The 16,758-nt window shown below is 44.6% G+C and overlaps 1 protein-coding gene across 6 annotated transcripts in view; it reads left to right on the top strand.

Moving 5' to 3' along the window:
* ZYX (zyxin) overlaps positions 1 to 16,118 on the top strand; it is a 29,628-nt gene extending 13,510 nt beyond the window's left edge. For 5 of the 6 annotated variants that reach the window (XM_061637737.1, XM_061637711.1, XM_061637724.1 and 2 more), the window contains 8 exons: positions 8,138 to 8,325; positions 9,395 to 9,493; positions 10,192 to 10,731; positions 12,179 to 12,329; positions 12,675 to 12,844; positions 14,453 to 14,631; positions 14,809 to 14,929; positions 15,030 to 16,118. In XM_061637737.1, coding sequence (XP_061493721.1) covers positions 8,138 to 8,325; positions 9,395 to 9,493; positions 10,192 to 10,731; positions 12,179 to 12,329; positions 12,675 to 12,844; positions 14,453 to 14,631; positions 14,809 to 14,929; positions 15,030 to 15,140 — 1,559 coding nt within the window. In that variant the 3' untranslated portion in view covers positions 15,141 to 16,118. The remainder of the gene's footprint in view (positions 1 to 8,137; positions 8,326 to 9,394; positions 9,494 to 10,191; positions 10,732 to 12,178; positions 12,330 to 12,674; positions 12,845 to 14,452; positions 14,632 to 14,808; positions 14,930 to 15,029) is intronic. The other variant, XM_061637742.1, reaches the window with a different exon arrangement.
* The last annotated feature ends 640 nt before the right edge of the window (positions 16,119 to 16,758 follow it).

Raw genomic sequence — 16,758 nt, 5'->3', positions numbered from 1 at the left:
TGGTCAGTATGTAGAGAATTGTGTCAAATAGTTTTCCTGTGGTTCTACTTGCATTGTATTGGAACTTTTTTTTTTTAAATACCCTTTGTTTGAAATAGTTTTGGTGCTTCAGTTTGTAGAACGTCTGCTTCAAGCAATGCCGTTCCTGTAATACTTTACACCCATGATAGGCAAAATAGCTGTTCCTGTTTCTCTCTTCCTCCTGACCACCTGCCATCCCCAAGGTAGCAACATTGGTATGAAATCCAACTAATTCAGCAACGTGCTCTCTGCATCTTCACTGCTTCCTGCATCGATGCACATTGCTTGCACTTTCAAGGACTTAATAGACCGCAGAATATAACTTGCTTCTTGGCCAGCTGTTCACTTGGCCAGTGTTGTTGTGCTCCTCAAGAGAACACTGTGCCCAGCATGTTGGTGCTTTGAGAAGGTATAAGATTAGCTGGGAGCTGCCAGACAGTGAATGGGAAGCATAACTGAACTCCTGGTTATCTCTTAGTTCTCCAGTTGGGACCTGCAGTGGGTTCCCTGGTGAAGCTCCCCAATCCATACCATCTTCCAATTGTGTGTGTGTGTCTCCTTGTGGGTTTTTCTCTCCCTCTTCTTTCCACCTCTTCTGTTCATACCTGCTGATTCTACATCTGTGTTTATGCATGTGCAGTCCTCGCATTTATGTATGTGGTGACTTTGTTAAAAATTACATACTTCAGAATTCACCTGGGCATGCAGAAACCCCCCTCTTGTTTCTCAGTGTCCCTGAGGTGGTAAACCAGGCAGTATCGCATCAGGCTGATGGTGGGGAGTTCACTTGACTGACTGTCCCTCCATACAATCGGTTCCCTCTGCATAGACAACTATATATCCAGAAGGCCGATTCTAATCTCGAAAGATTGTCAGTGTTCTAGTTTTCTCTGAAAATATTGATGATCTTTCTACCGAAAGTTCTCAAAGTGACTTAAGAACAGAGTTAAAACAATGAACATAGTGGGTAAAAAAAATCAGATAAAACAGCAGCAAGAGGCTTCTAACTTCTTCCCTTTCCAATATCCCAACCAAATAAAATGATCTGCTGCTAAAAAGAAGAGACAGGGAGCCAACTGAACCTTTTTAGAGTGGGACCTTCAGTCTAGGTGCCACCGCAGCAAAGGCCCTGTCTCTGACTGCACCTTAATTAAAATTTGGTAGGGCAACGTCTGGTCCTTGGATTTAGGTGGGGTACCAACAAAAAAGCTGATCCTGATGCTGAATCCAAACACACTGTGATCTTGCTTTCCTGTAGTGTAGATCCTGTAGGCACTGCTATCCCCTGAGTTTGGAATTATTGTGGTGTGCGAGAGGAGGATATTATGAATTTATTTTATCATTTCGTAAACTTACAGACTGTGTTATAAATTATAGACATAGCACTTCAGACATTAGAGTTACAGACTTGTACAGCCCTTACGGAAAGGGCTGTAACTCAATGGCAGAGTATCCACTTTGCCTGCAGAAGGTCCCAGATTCAATCCTTGACATCAACAGGCAGGGCTTGGTGAGATCCCGGTCTGAAATCCTGGAGAGCCAGTGCCAATCAGCATAGATAATCCTTAGCTAGATGAGCCACTGGTCTGACTCAGTATAAGATAATTTCCTGTGTAGACTGCTTAGTAGATATAAAAATATGTCTAAGCAGTTTACAATAAGGAGTCAAAGACTCCAAAGAGCAGTCAAGGACTCTAAAAACATGAAACAAAACAATATACATATATAGAGAATATAAATAATCAGCAAATACAATAATTAAAAAAGGGGGAAATAAAATAATCAGACTATAAAATATTGAAAACAATAAGCAGTCCAGCAGTCAACAGTTGGGAAATACCTGGACAAAAAAATACATTTCCAATAAACGCCAGAAATACATTTACTTACGGAGATAAGATGGTTGTAGAGTAGCCCAACTGGGCTTTGAACTCAGAATTTACAAATAAACCTCGCATTACCTGTCTGAAAAGTAAAATCTATATCATGTTGCACTTGTGAAACCACTTGTGAAGCATTCTGAGTACTTTGGAAGGCACTTGGTATATTATTATCATCTATTAAATTTATATCGCTAACCTTCTGCCAAAGGAGCCCAGGGCGGCTAACATATTAATACTAAAACAATACAATTAAAACTTCTAACAACAAGTAAAAACTCCTAAAAGCAATCACCAACTCTCAAACTAATAATTTCAATGTTGCCAAGGACAGGACTTTCAGCCATTAAATGCCTGGGTAAACAGGAATATATGCCCTTTTTTTAACCGAAAAAGAAAAGAAAAAAGTAGCATGCCTTGGCAAATCTGAGGATTCCCTGAATCCACTGGTTTTCTGTTTTTTTAAGAGTTGACCCCTTGAGTCAGTTTGGTGTGCCTTGATCTTGTCAGTCTGTGGGGATGATAAAAACTGTCACTACTGAGGGTGCAGCCCCAAGAGCAAACATGTCACCATCTAATCTAGATCAAACAAAGCTGGAAACTTCCATTTGTGTTGGTATGTGAGCAGTCTGAGGCTTCACATCTGAGCAGGAATGTAAAATCAAGAAGCGTTGCTTCAGTCCTTTCCAAGGAGGAAAAGGGCAGTTGTCATTTGAGCAGTCATCCTGTCTGTTCATTTCTACAGTGCTCCTCTCCCCCTCTCCCCGCCTCGAGAGATAGACAACTAGGAGCCCAGGGGTTCAGTCCAGGCCCCAGGCTGTTTTCATCTTCTACCATCATAGCCTCCAGTTCCAATGACTCCTCCTACTGGCACTGTGTCTTCTCATGAGAGCTGATGTACAGACAAAGGCATCTCTAATTCCCTCCCATATCCCCCCCCCCTTGTGCCAGTAAGTGGCTGCATTGTTTAATTAGTGGGAGGGCTCTGCCAAAATCTTTCCTGCTGCTTAAGAGGGAGGAGGGGTTTAAAGAGCCCTTTGCATGCATCTCTGCTTGCATGCGTGGATGTGAATAGGCTGATGTTACTGGCTTGTCTGCTCTTGTTCAAATTAAAACATGGTCCCTGGTTTGTTTGTGTTTTTTAAAATAAAGACACAAAAACTAGTCACTGATCAGGGTCTTAATGTTTGTTGTAGAAGAGATTAGGTATGGTTGTAAGAGGAGGGAGAGAAAAGCAGATGGGATCATAGTCTTGTCTAACCGCCCCCCCCAATCAAGAGTGGTTTATGTATGTGAACACCTCGTTTAATCCTTCCATTTCTGCTTGCTGTCTTCCCACGTCCACCACCTTCAAAACCACCACTTTAAGACAATGGTGGCTGGTGACTCCATGTCAGTGGGGCAATGAAATCCGCTGCAGGTTTTAGTCTGGGCATTCATGGAGCTGTCCAAGGAGCACCTTGAATCTCTGGAATAAAACCTGGGGCGGATGCCACTGGCCCACTGATTTGGAGGTAGCAGCTGCCACTGCTTTAAGATGTCGAAGATGTGGATGGAGATGATACGGGAGATTTGATAGTTGGCAAGTGGGTAGGTTTGCTGGTATCCACAGAGAGGTTATCTGTACTCCTGGCCTTTAATCAATGGAGGATGTCTCAGTTTGCCCCAGTTGTGGTAGGTTGTTCTCATCATCTTAAAAGTGTGTGTTATAGATCCCGCCTCCTGAGATAATCCACGGATCAATCCATGTGACCAGTCTGGAGCACAGTGTGCTATAAGTGGGAGTGCCGCAGATGGTGCTGGTCGGGTTAAAAGTGCCAGATTACTTAATCAAATGATGTAAGCAGGGTGGCTACAACAGAAGCAGTTTAAAAATCTCTTTGGGATATCTGATTAGGTGAACAGAGTTCTGTTTTTCATCTCTTTTATTTCTTGCTTCTATCTACAGAAATGTTCAGCAATGTGAAAAAAAAAAGATTTAAAGGAGCTGGCCTTAGGGAGACAGATGATAGCTGTCTTGTATTTTGCTGGTTTGGGGAAGGTGGGGTTGTCGACAGAATCGATGCCCATGGCAACATTGTCCCCTAAGTGCTGGACTGCACTTCTCACATAAATATTAATGGCAGTCTTTTCATGGGAGTAAGTAAAGGGGTGCATTTGGGGACTCCACTGGGGTTGAGCCTGTTCCCTGCCACAGCCACCTTCCAGATCTGGAGAATCAAGACTGCCACAATCTGCAGAGCCCTGCTCCAGCTTTGGTTTCTTGGTCACGCTAAAGTGTGACTGGAAGCCGGTGTGTAATGTATGTGTGTCCACAACAGGCACATCAATAGTGGCTAGTGTGGTTAGGCACAGTTGCCCTCCTGACAGGGGCATCGCCACAGCTTAGGAACGTAAGAAGCTGCCTTATACTGAGTCAGATTATTGGTCCATCTAGCTCAGGGTTGTCTACAATGACTGGCAGCAGCTCTCCAGGATTTCAGGCAGGAATCTCTCCCAGCCCTACCTGGAGATGCCAGGGATTGAACTTGGGGCCTTCTGCATGCAAGGCAGATGCTCCACCACTGAGCTACAGCTTACCTGAATAGAGCTGGGGTGGGGCAAGGAGGTGCTGACAAGATCAGGGCTGTGCGGCTGCCCTGGTGGGACACTGGATGAGCTCTGCTTGCCAGTGGCGGACTGGCCAGGGTGTCAGCTTGCCCGATGGCAAGTGGGCCCTGTGGGCCCCTGATGAAGTGGGCCCCCTTAAACATTAGACAATATGTTAAAAATGTTAATGACCTTTTAGTATCAATGATACAAGATTCAGACAAGTTTGATGCAAAACAAAACAAGAAGCAAATATTTTACTTCAAAGTCTTCTAAAGTTTGAAACAATATTGACAGCATTTACTTACTTGTATATATTTGAAACTACAGCCCCGTTATCAAGTTATTTACAGACAAGTGGTTTAGATATGTTTACTGCATGGAGTTTAGTAGATTCAGCTACAACAAAGTTGAAGGAACAGACAAGAACATTTGATAACGTTCACAGCAAGGCATTGGAATTTGTAAATAAATGTAATGACAAGATTTCACAGTTGAATATGGATGAAAATCAAACATTGGAAATTGACTCTTTGGAAACAGCATTGCCAGTTAAGAGGCAGAGGAAGAAGAAAAGAATGGCAGATGAGCTTATAGATGATGAAGGAAATTCCTCAGATTCTCTAGCTGATTTTCGAGTAAATGTGTTTAACCTAATAATGGACCGCATTGTCCAGTCACTAGATTCACGCTTTGTACAACACAGTTGTATAAAGATTTATCCTGCTTGGACCCAGCAAAGTTTAAAACTATTGCAGAGAAGGGCCTTGAAGACGAAGCATCGGAAGGTATTATTAAGCTGTCTCCACAAATCAGCAAAGATCAAGTAATATTGGAATTGTTTCCTTTTGCTTCGAACTTTGATGTATTAAAGCTATTGCTTAATGATGGTGAGAATATGGATTCCAGTTGCAACAAGTGTAAAATTTGTAGCACTTGCCCATCGTGTGTACTAAAAATTCTGGCATCCAACAGACTTCATGACAAGGCATATGATAACCTTTATGAACTTTATAAAGTCATCTGTACACTATCAGTTACTCAAGTCCAATGTGAGAGGACATTTTCAAAGCTAAAGATCATGAAGACAAGGCTAAGAAATTCACTGTCTGAGGAGAACTTGGAATCATACATGTTGCTATCCAGTGAAAAGGAATTGTTAGATGAATTGGATGCAGAAGCAATTATTGACAGATTCGCACAATCATCTAGTGAATTCAAACGATTGCTCTTAATATAGTGGACTGCATGAAATATGCTTTTGAACTACCTGTTAATGTGTAAAATGTTCAGTACAAGCAAACTATTTAAAAATATCCACCATTTATTTAAAATTTAAAAAATAATAATTTAAAAAATCAATTATAACAATCTGTATTTACATTTAGTGTCTACTGTATACTGCCAGTAATATGTACAATATATGTACACTGTAATTACTAAAAAAATATACATTTATTTCACAAAAATTTTAATTGTGCCTTTTTTCCACTTACGTATTTTTTGAAAATTTTATTTATTTCTTATAAAAATTAAATGATAGCCTTACAGTTGTCAGTGGCCTCCCTTTGTCTCCTGGCAACCAATATTTTTAGACCCAGTCCGCCACTGCTGCCTGCATGTCCACACAGCCTTGCACCCGAGTCCCGTCCAGGCGAGCTGATGCAATGCAGGAGACGGGGGTGACTCTGCCCTACCACACTGGCCACTCCTGAAGCACAAAGCTCTCCCCTTTCCCAGTCTCACTTGACAGCAGTGTTAAACAGTCTCCTATGCTGTCTTGATAATGAATTGTATTGGTAGGATTCGCTGTTGTGAACCACTTTTGAGATTTTTTTTTAAAAAAGAAAAAGCAGTCTAAAAATGTTTCAAAATTATTTTTTCCATACACATTTCATTTTATTTCAGTTTATATATATATATTTAAAAAATACAGTAGAACAGTGGCCAAGAGGTGTGAGCCAGGAAGTCCTGGATTCAAATCTTGCTTCAGTCACAAACTCATGAGATAGCTTTTCGGCAAACAATGGTTCTCTCAGCTTTTCACCTGCAGTATAGGAATGAATACCTTACAGAGCTCCTGTAACCATTTCTAAAAGAATATATGCGAAGCACTTTGCACACTTGAAAGATGCTATGTAGATGCTGTTTTTGTGGGTGGGGTGCAGTGCAGGATCTGTTGCTGCTGCCTAGAATAGAGTGCCTCCCTTCTGGCTGCTGTGGCTGTAATCTGGTTTAATCGTTTGAGAATAGGCAGGGTCAGTATTGATCCCCAAAGGGCAAAGCTGTTTTTTCTCCCAGGATGATATGGGAATGCAGGAGGCCTTGTTTTGCTGTGCTGCTGGCATGGTGGGTTGTCCACAGGATGATGCACTTCTGTTTGCTGCTCCTTTCTTGGACTTCAGTGTGTGCCTTGGTTTGCGCTTTCAGATTTTGTCGCGCAAAAAATATGGGTTTTTGTAAGAACACCAGGCACTGCTAGTTAAGACCCCATTGACACTACAGGAACAGCTGTGAGCATGTGATGAAATCAAACCGAGTAAGGGACAGCCATATCTATGGAAATTTGTAATAAGATATTATGTTGCTGGCTTGAATTCAAAGACGATTTTCATAAAATTACAATACTTGTTGGAGATACACTTTTTTTCCCTGCTGATTTTCTACGTAAGTCTCATTAACTATTTTGGACCAAAAGGTTAGAAAACACTAATGAGATGTGCCAGGAACTCACTTGGGTTTGTGAATCATTTTGTGCTAAGTGTTCTGTCCTCCTAGTATTTTATTTATTGACAGCTTTAACTAAAATCATGTTTATGGCACCAGTTAAATAGTGGATTAATAGCACAGTTATCTAAACTGAGTGAAATTCAATAAACACTGCAAAAAACGTTGCTAAGAGGTAGCATTTGTTTATTGGTTTTTAAATTTATTTTAGAAGTATATGCACAGTATTGGTGTATAAAACGGATCTCTTACAGTAGTTGTCCCCTGTTCATGAGGCATTAAGACATTTGTTTACAGGGTTAGCAGCATATGCTTCATTTTAATTATATGATATTGCTTGGATTTATTTTTTATATATTTTAAAACTCTCTGTCCAATGGGGTATGAGTTGCTCTCTCATTATGTGAGCAGCTGTAATGCGAACCACATTTGCAGCATGGGCAGAAGTTCTCCCGCCCCCCCGTGAATCTCAAACAATGCGAGAGGAATGGCAGAGGAAGTAGTGGCAACCACATTTCCCCTTGTAGTGCGTTCAAAGGAGATGTTAGGAACTGAAATACTAGAAGTCTTGGTTGCATAAAAGAAACACCCCATTGGGGTAGAGATGTGAAGGCCTGGGGGAAAAAACCCAGAAAAATTAGGGGGAAATACCCACCCAACCCTTTTTTCCTAAGCCTTTTTATTTTTCCCAATCAAATTTTAAAAACCCACCAAAAACTGTTTTTATTTTTCGGTTTTTTGCTCGCACCCTTCACATCTCTCCAGTGGGGAAGTGCTTCCTGTCTCTTTGTAACATACGAGCTAAACCCATGGTGTGCACGGTCTCCGTTGCCATGGGATACATGCCACTCTTTTAGGGGTGTGTTTGAGGATGCTGTGAGGAGCAGACCATAATCCATGCCCCTGTTTGTTCTCTGCAGAGCTTCCGCCGCCCCCACCGCCCCCTCCAGGAGAAGAGATGGTTGTCTCCTCAAACAGTGTGTTTCCTCCCCCACCTCCCCCATTTGAGGAACCGTTTCCCCCAGCTCCAGAAGAGGTCTTCCCTTCCCCTCCTCCCCCCATGCTGGAGGAGGAACCTGTGGCTGCGAGTGGGCTGCCTGTTCCCCAGGTGAGTCTTCACGTAAGAGAACACTGTCCGGGGAGGGGAGGTCATGGTGGTAGTGGTGGGGTTCACTGGAAAGGATCTACTTTTTCCACAGTTCTCCCTGCTTTGGATGTGTGGACTGCAGGGGTGCTGCTGGGTTATTCAGCCTTGTGGCATAGAGTGTTCAATAAACAAGCAATAAGGCCGTCCTCGGTATGGGGTGGGGATATGAAGGCTCTTGCCTTCCTCTCGTCTTCCCTAAGATGGCATGTGCTCCTCTCTATGTATTTTGAATTTGATTAAAAGTCTGCACCAAGAGACATGGAAATATGTATATTATGCAAGTGAAATAGGAATGTAGGAAGCGGCCTTATACAGAGTCAGACCATTGGCCCATCTAGCTCAGTATTGCTGACACTAACTGGCAGCAGCTCTCCAGCGTTTCAGACAGGGGTCTCTCCCTGCCTTTCCTGGGGATGCCAAGGATTGAACCTGGGACCTTTTACCCACAAGGCATGTGCTTTACAGCTCTTCCTTAGAATATATTTGCTGAATATATGATACGTATATTTACATATATATGTTTTACGCAACCTTTCCCAACCTTTGGATCGGCAGATGTTACTGGACTACAATTCCCATCATTCTTGACCATTGGCCCTGCTGGCTGGGGCTGATGGGAGTTGCAGTCCAGGAACACCTGGGGACCCAAAGGTTGGGAAAGGCTGTCACTGGGTTGCCGGTTTCTGTTTCAGTGGCACCGGGGGGGGGGGGGACCAAGGTTTGTGTGTGCGGAAACCCTGTCCTCTGAGTGGAGGCAATATATCTCAAGTCACCCCTCTGGCTTATGAGATTTTACCAGGCATTGCCCACACACTTCAAGTGCATGAGATTCTCCCTTGGAACAGCACCGTGCAACAATCCCTTGCTGTGCATGGTGCCCCTTCATAACTTTTTCACTTTGCTCTCCTGCTAAGCAGTTGCCATGCTAACAAACGTCGCTGATGTGCAAGGCTGGTGTTGACTAACAGCCTTCAAGACAGGCTTAGTAACCTCTCTAACATGTAACTTCCTTTCTTCTCCATGGTGGAAGGGGCAATCCCGTGGAAAGATGAGCAGCATTGATTTGGAGATTGATTCTTTGTCCTCAATGCTGGATGACATGGAGAAGAATGATCCCTTCAAATCCCGGGTGAGCTGCAATACAGGATAGCCTTTCCAAGGCCCAGTCCTCACCAAGATGGTCAACCTGTGTCTGGTCCCTTCAGAATACCGATGGAGGCTGAGATGACTTGAAGAGACCCCCAAATGCAAAAAAGTTCTTGCATTTTTAAAAAAAAGACTAGCATGCTAAAGAGACCAGACTAGAACCCTTTCCCCTGACATGCTAGTTTTCTCTGTGAAGAGAACTTTTTCCTTTGTAAATGGAGGAGCACTCAAGTCGTATGAGCCCCCGCCCACAGCCACAAATGGTACAGCCCAGACATAGGTTGACCACCTCAGAGAGTATCAGGTCCAAGTTTGGGGGTTTTGAGAGGAAAAAAAGATTGGACCAGGCTTGCTAATACTTGGATTAGTTATCAAAAGTCTGCTTTTGTTAAGGACACAGAGCCTCTACAGATGGACAAATTACTCTCTGGTGAGTTTTCTCAACTGGGAGTAGCTGAGCCTCTAAGTCAAGTGGCAAGGAGGATCTCACTACACCAGACGGGTGCACATGTGGAGAAATGGCTGCCTGTCACTACCCCCTCTCGTAGTCCCCCAAGTCTCCTGCCTGTCCTTTTCTCCACACTAAGAACAGATTGGGCCATTGTGGGTCTGAACTGGATGGCGGTGGAAGCTGCAGTGTTGGCCTCTTCTCACCTTTGATAACTATCTTTATCCTTGCAGGTATCTCCAGGATCCATGGCTCCTGCAGGTGTGGCTTCCAGCTCTAAAGTTTCCCTAGAAACCATGGCACCGCCACCACCTAAAGAGTTTCCAGCTCCTACGTCTTTCCCCTCCAATCCCAGCGGAAACTACATGCCCAAAGCACAGAGAGAAATGCCTTCTGTTCCCCCACCATGGATAGCCTTGAAGCAGAGTAGAGACTCTCCATCAGCACAGCTTCCAGGGGCATCTGCTGCTGCTGCTCCTCCTGTTGCTCCTCCTCCTCCTCCAGCTCCATCAGCCTTGAAATACACTCCATCCCCCGTTTCCACCGCCCCCAGATTTGTCCCCAAAGAACCACCTGCGGCTGGGGTCCCTTCAGGTTTTCCAAGGCAGGCTGCTTCAGCCCCTGCGCATCCTCGCTTCCCGCCTGCTGCTTCTAGTACAGGCCCAGTTCTGAAGCCACAGCCTCCCACTTTCATCTACGCGCAACATCGAGAAAAGCCCCAGGTTCAGGAGAAGCCACGTCCTGCTGGACAACCGCCTGCACCACGAGACACGGTGAGGAGCAACTTGGGGTGGAGAAATAAAGGGTGTGTGCGAAACAGAAGGATCTTTTCATTCAAGATTTTTTTATATACCAGTCGATCACTACTCTGTGCAGGTGAGGGCCTCCTGCAGATACCATCTTACCAAGAGGAGCATTCTGCACAACATAGGAAGCGGACCTTTAGTGTAGTGGCACTTACCCTTTGGAGTTCCCTCCCCTTAAATATTAGACAGGCGCCATCTCTGCCATCTTTCTGGTGCCTATTGAAGACCTTCCTCTTTCAACAAGCCTTTTAAATAGAGACCTTATCCCAGTCTGCATCAGGGTTGGAATTGCTTTTTGTTTTTAAACCTTTTTTCTGAAAGATGTTTTTAAAGATGTTTTGTTTTAATATATTTTAAAGCCTGTCTTTAAGATGTTTTAGTGTGTTTTTAGTGTTTTTGTTTGCCACCCTGGGCTCCTACTGGGAGGAAGGGCGGGGATATAAATATAACAGGTAAAAACTTTCTTATTTCAGCAAGCCTTTGATTCCGAAGGCGGCCAAGGATAGGCCCAAAAGGATGTTATATTGTTCTTGCCAGTTTATTTTTTAATTATTCTGATTTTATGATTATGTTTTTTAATTATTAGAAACAGTTTAATGCTATTTTAAACTAGAGTTCATTTTTAATTATATTTGTTTATACTTATTCATTTATGTATTATATGCTTTTATTTTTGATAGGTTTTTAATTGTATGTGTCTTTTATCTGGAAGCCGCCGTGAGTTCCAATTTGGAAAAACGGCGGGGTATAAATAAAGTTATTAAATAAATAAATAAAACAAATATAGATAGATACCATTGTTCTTACCATAATTTCTGGCAGCCGTTTTAAAGGAGAGCGGGTGGACTCAGTAGGATTTGTGAGATTGTGGGGTGGTGGAATCTGGGGGCTCCCAAAAAGATGACGCTAAATTATTTCTCTTCCTCCGTGCCCTATATTGGTAAGGGAGATACATTCTGTGCTCTCTTGGTTGTACTTCAGAACTGCATCCATGCTGCTATAGGGTAGGGTGTCCAATTGCAAAAGGGGACTAGTTCTGTAAAAGAGGGAACTTAAAAAAAATAATCCAGAGGTAAAGCCGTGCACACTGAGCCCTTCTGTTCAACCCAAAGCAGGAGGAGGATAGGGGCTCCTTTAAAAAAGAAATTCCATTTTCAAGACAGCTATTAAGGTAAAAAGATCTTTTTTAGCATCTAGTCACCCTAGCAAGCTGCAGGGTGGGGTTTTAGAAAAAGAGGGTGCAGGCTGGATAACAAGAAAAGAACGTGTGGGCGAGTAGAGGGATTTCTGTATTGCTCCACAGTGTTGAAGGGCAACCTGTCCATGTTAAGTGATCTTGAGCACATGCCCTGGAACATGTGCTGCTTGGGAGGAATGTTCAGGTCTCAGTGACTCTTAATTTGTTTGCTTTTAGCGTAACCCTGTATCCTTTGCAAACACTGGATCAGATCCTCCCCGGGGCAACTCTGTTCTGACCATGAAGGAGGTAGAGGAGCTGGAGATGCTGACCCAGAAGCTCATGAAGGACATGGACCAACCTCCCCATGCAGAAGCCTCCACTTCTGGTGTGTGTGGGTGCATGTTTGTGGTAGTGGTGGAGGGGGTGGAAATGGGATTTCGATCTACCGTTATCACCTTTCTCGTTCTTTCTCTTTTAAAAACTGCTACTGTGCCTTTAGCAGCAAGCAGACACACACAGGCTTAGCAGGTTGAAGGGTTTTCCGTCACATATATTCGTGCCAGGAAATGCTTCCCCTGCTTAACCCATATAGGAGCAGATATATAAAGACAGCAGCTGGATCTCTGTTTCCGCCTGGAAGTGCTGATGTGTATTGCGTGGAGAAATACCTGACTGCAGTCTCATAGCTTCACTTTTCTTCTTCTCCTCCTCCTCCTCCCTGCCGCTGAAGAGTTGTGTGGCCTGTGCCATAAAGCCCTGTCGCGGACGCAGCCAGCTGTCCGCGCCCTGGACAAGCTCTTCCATGTTGAGTGTTTCACCTGTTTCAAGTGTGAGAAGCAGCTGCAGGGGCAGCAGTTCTACAATGTGGATGAAAAGCCCTTCTGTGAGGAATGCTATGCTGTGAGTGAAATGGGGGGTGGCCAGTCATGATGATCTGGGCATTGGGGGAGGAGCCATTGCACAGGTGTTACGTTGGCAACAAAAGGCCTGTTGTCCACATGATTCATTTCTGAGCTGCTCTATAAAGTCTGAAAATGATTGCCACCTGGGACAGATGGCATCTGAGTTTGCCCACTAGCCCACTTTTCAATTGGTCTTGTCAGAATTTCATTCTCTTGACTAGGTTCCCAAAGACAAAAGTTGTTCCTGTTTCCTATAATGGCATTTTTAAAAAGAGAACGTTCAGAGGTTCATTATAAAAGGAAGGAACTTCCTTTTTTAAAAAAGAAAGAAAAAGAAAAGACATTGTGCTCAGGCACATTACACATTCATTGTGGCGGGGTGGGCAAGGTTCTCTTGGTGGGGTCAATTTATCTTGAGATGCCAGAATTTTTGAACACAGAAACCCTGTGATTCCACCATCATCTAGTGTGGGAAATAGCCACATTCTCAATTGTTATTAGATCAACCAACTGTGGAGCTGGACCATACGAAAGTGGCCTCTATGACACATCTGAATTGGGCCTCAGTAGCTTCTTTCCAGTGGTGCCTCAAACATTTGCCTGAACACGCAGAAGATAGGGATAGAGGCATGCATACAAGCCCAGCCTCTAGCGTCCTCACATATGTTGTGCCCCCCCACCCCTGGCCTCCCTGTGTCCTTCAGCGGAGGTCTGTAGGGGACTTCTACTTATGTTCTCTTGAACACAAGTAGACTCCTCTGCATATCAGGAACCTGCTTTAAACAAGGCAACACAAGACCTTCCCTATGCAACACCAGAAGGTTGGGGGCGGGGGTGGATGTTTGCAAGAACATGAGGGGTGGAGGCTTGTGTGCTCTCCCTGCCTCTGTTCCATACTTTGAGCTTCTGTGGGTTCAGGCCAATGCCTGAACACATCTTATGTTGATCCTGAACAGCTATTCACTCTGGATGGGGGAAAAGTCTTTCGATAGGTGGAGGATAAATTTCAGGGGTTAAAAAGTGCTTCACAGTATTTCTGTAATCCTTGGATCCACTGTGTATGGTAGGCCAGTCCTGTCCCCGTATGGCAGATTACAGATTCTAAGGTCATCTATTTCAAGGCTGGGGTGAGATTTGATAAGGGCTGTGTTGCTTTCAGCTTTTGCTCTTGTCTGCTAAGCTACCCCAACTCAGTTGGCCAAACAGTAGTTAAGGGGCAATTGGCATATGCTAAAGAGATCTGAGGGAAAGCATTGTGCTCTGTACTGTTGTTGTTTTTTGATGGGGTGGTGGTGGTTAGAAAAGACTCTTTTAAAGTTGCCTCTCTTTCCCCAGACCCCTTCTTTCTCTAAGCACGTGCCTGTTGCCCCATACACAGGCAGGTCTATGCATTACCTGATCTGTGCACTAGTCATTTTCCAACCAAAAAGCAGTGTCACACCTTAAAGTAGGAAGCAGAAAATTTTCACGGGGAAGTAGTTGCCACGCAGCTCAGGTACTGAGTAGACCGGTGTGTAATCTCTTCCTTGGACACTGTCTCCCCAATGGTTCCATTTCTGGAGGCAGATCTTTGTCTTCCTTTCTCACCCCTCTTTTTGTTCTTCAGGGCACCCTAGAGAAGTGTTGTGTGTGCAAGCAAACAATCACGGACAGGATGCTGCAGGCCACAGGCAATTCCTACCACCCTCAGTGCTTCACCTGTGTGGTGTGCCACAAGCCCCTTGAGGGAGCCTCCTTCATTGTGGACAAGGCCAACCAGCCACACTGTGTGGACGATTATCACAGGTAGGTGACTCCCTTACTCATTTCCTGCTTCTCACCTTACCACCACCACCACCCCCGCTTCTCCAGCTGCACCCGTGACTGAGCAGAGTAGCCCTCTGTTCCCTCAAGCTCTTGCCTGGCTGGAAATCTGAAACTGAGGGTTTGAGTCCTCCATACCACCTCTTAATGTGCTTGCAGAAAATATGCCCCACGCTGTTCAGTATGTGCTGAACCCATCATGCCAGAACCTGGGAAGGATGAGACTGTCCGTGTGGTAGCCCTGGAGAAGAACTTCCACATGAAATGTTACAAGTGTGAGGTGAGTGAATTCCCCTTTCTCTTCCCCCTCCCACGCCCACATTGGCACAATCAACTTCTCAGTATTGCTGATTCTCTTGTCCTCTTTGTCATTTTTTCAGGACTGTGGAAAGCCCCTTTCCATTGAAGCAGATGACAATGGCTGTTTTCCCCTGGATGGCCATGTGCTGTGTAGGAAGTGTCACACCACACGCGTCAAAGCTGCGGTCTGAGGACCTTGGATCAAGATGCGCCCTTGATGTACTTATCCTATCCCACCCAGTCGTCAGAGAGCCTGATTATTCTCTGTGCCCTTCCTGGTCCTGTCCCCTTGAAATCATAGTGCATTTCTACCTAGAAAGTGTCTGTCTGGCAATATCTCTTCTCACCTAAGGGCTCTTCCCCCATCCCCCACCCCAGCTGGCGGTTTTAAATCTGCCCCTTCTGACTGGGTCTTCCTTAACTCCTCGCTTAGTCTGGCTAGAAAGTGACGTGCAAGTATGTCTTGCTATAAGCCTTGCAGTCCTTTTACTTACTGAGTAACAGAGTAATCTGGGAAGAAAAGACAATCGGAGCCTTCCAACCTGCTGTGTCCGTTGACCCTGCAAAAGAATTGGGCTTTTTTTTATTCCTTGGTTTGATGGGGGACTGAGTCTTTGCTTTACAGGATGATGATATAAATGAATCTCATAGCTCCCTCTCTGTATTGGACTTCCCATGCCTGAATGTTTCTTCTTGCCAGCAAGATTGCTTTTGACTCTTGGGCTTCTGCACCAGTTTTCTCTCGCTCCCCACAATTAAGATGGCCCCAGTTTTGTTTTTGTCCTCTGGTGCTTTGGCCTAGCCACTTCTACATAGCAAACTGTCCAAGAGACTACTTACTTGTTTACAAAGGGCTTGCAAGAGTTCTCTGTGGAACTGGGGTAGTGGTGTGACCCGGACTTACCCTGAATTGATGCTGAGAGAGGCACTCTTGAGAGAGGGTTTGCTTGTTTGTTCACAGCCTACATATGATGGGTGCCTCCTAGATCCCTTTTCAGGGCCATGCTCCCCTCATTGTCTGTGGGGTTGCTGGAAGTGACTGCGCTGGAGTCCTTTGGCACAGTCAACTGAGCAGAACCTCAATTCCTAGGCTGGGCTGAAGATGCATCTTTGATATTGTCCTGTCCCAGCCACTGTTTGCATTAATAAACTTTGTGTTGTTTTTTTTCCATTGTAACTTCAATCTCTCTGTTTGGGGGGCGGGGTGAGTGAAAGAGAGGATTATTGCTAAGCTGCCCAGCAATGAATCCATTCTGCTTTCATCTCCTGTCTTGAAGGTCATGGGAGGAGTGTTGGGGTGGGGGGTCTGGAAAGCAGCATCCAAGTCTGGGCTCCTACTGGGAGAAAGGGCAGGATATAAATCTAATAAATAAGTTTGGTGTTTGTCTTAGAACACTGGAGCGTTGGGGGTTTCTAGAGCTAAATCACCCACTCAATTTCGCAACATCAAGTCCTAGATGCATCATTTGGCTGAGAGAAAATGGCTGCCTCTTGTTAGCTTTTCTCTTGCTGCTCCTTGAATTCTTGGCAATGTTCTCTCTCGTGTTTCCCGTCTACATTTTTTTACTCTGACCCAGTTGCTCTTGTTTTCCCCTTCAAAAGAAGATGCTGTTGTAAGAATCGCATCCCCTCCTCATTGCCACCCCATCCCGGAGCAATAAACCCCCCTTTTTTAACCTTGTCAGAACCTTGAATGGTTTTGAAATTCAGAGTCCAGCTGGCTTCTCTCTGTCTTGCTTCATTATTGCTTCCTAGTTGCATTCACCACCTATTAGGACCTTCAAGGCATGTGAAGCATATTGGTTCCCA

The sequence above is a fragment of the Rhineura floridana genome, chromosome 1, assembly GCF_030035675.1.
Source record: "Rhineura floridana isolate rRhiFlo1 chromosome 1, rRhiFlo1.hap2, whole genome shotgun sequence".
NCBI classification, from domain to species: domain Eukaryota; kingdom Metazoa; phylum Chordata; class Lepidosauria; order Squamata; family Rhineuridae; genus Rhineura; species Rhineura floridana.
This window is presented reverse-complemented; position numbering and strand designations above follow the sequence as displayed.